The sequence below is a fragment of the Oxyura jamaicensis genome, unplaced genomic scaffold, assembly GCF_011077185.1.
Source record: "Oxyura jamaicensis isolate SHBP4307 breed ruddy duck unplaced genomic scaffold, BPBGC_Ojam_1.0 oxyUn_random_OJ69887, whole genome shotgun sequence".
Classification (NCBI taxonomy): domain Eukaryota; kingdom Metazoa; phylum Chordata; class Aves; order Anseriformes; family Anatidae; genus Oxyura; species Oxyura jamaicensis.
In genome coordinates this window covers 1-605 of record NW_023309633.1, presented here as the reverse complement: position 1 = coordinate 605, position 605 = coordinate 1, and the positions used below count along the sequence as shown (strand labels likewise).

Below are 605 nucleotides of genomic sequence, written 5' to 3'. Positions count from 1 at the left end.
CCCCCCCGGCTTCCCGTCGCTCCTCCCCACAAAGGAGCGCACTCGGCGGGGCGCCAGCCGCTTTATTCCCCCCCTTCCAACCCCTCACTGAGCCCCGGGGGCTCCTCCCGGGGCCGGGCCGCCCTCCTCTTGCCGGAGGTGCTCTTTGTAGAGGCGCCTGAGGCGGGCGACGGCGGCCGGGGGGGGCTGGTTCCAGTCGTACCACGGGTACCAGGCCCGGCCGGCCGCCAGCTGCGGGGCCGGCGGCGTCTTCCCCACGGCCGGGGGCCGGGCGGTGAAATCGTCCCGAGGCACCGGCACGAAGGGAACGCGCCTCCACAGCAGGCCTGCGAGGGGTTCGAGGGGTGAAGGGGGCACCCTCGGGTGCTGCCCCCCCCCCCCCCCGGGGGGTGCCGAGGCCTCACCGTGGTCCTGGGCTCGCGTGATGGCCTTGAGCAGGAGCTTGTGCTGCTTCATGCAGACGCCTGGGGAGGGAAACGGAGGGAGAACGGGCGCCCGAAGCCGTCGGGGGGCACCCCCACAACCCCCCCCGCATCCACCCACAACCCCCCCCGCACCCCCCTGCAAGCCCACGCACCCCCAACCCCCCAACCCCCCAACCCCCC

General features: G+C 75.0%; 1 protein-coding gene across 1 annotated transcript; it reads right to left on the bottom strand.

Annotated features, from left to right (window-relative positions):
• Positions 1-46: 46 nt before the first annotated feature.
• On the bottom strand, positions 47-561 carry MRPS18B (mitochondrial ribosomal protein S18B; the record flags this gene model as incomplete). The annotated part of the gene is made up of 2 exons (XM_035313945.1): positions 47-326; positions 405-561. Coding segments are annotated over 2 exons (399 nt in total), but the record flags the coding sequence as incomplete, so codon positions are not given.
• Between the last annotated feature and the right edge of the window lie 44 nt (positions 562-605).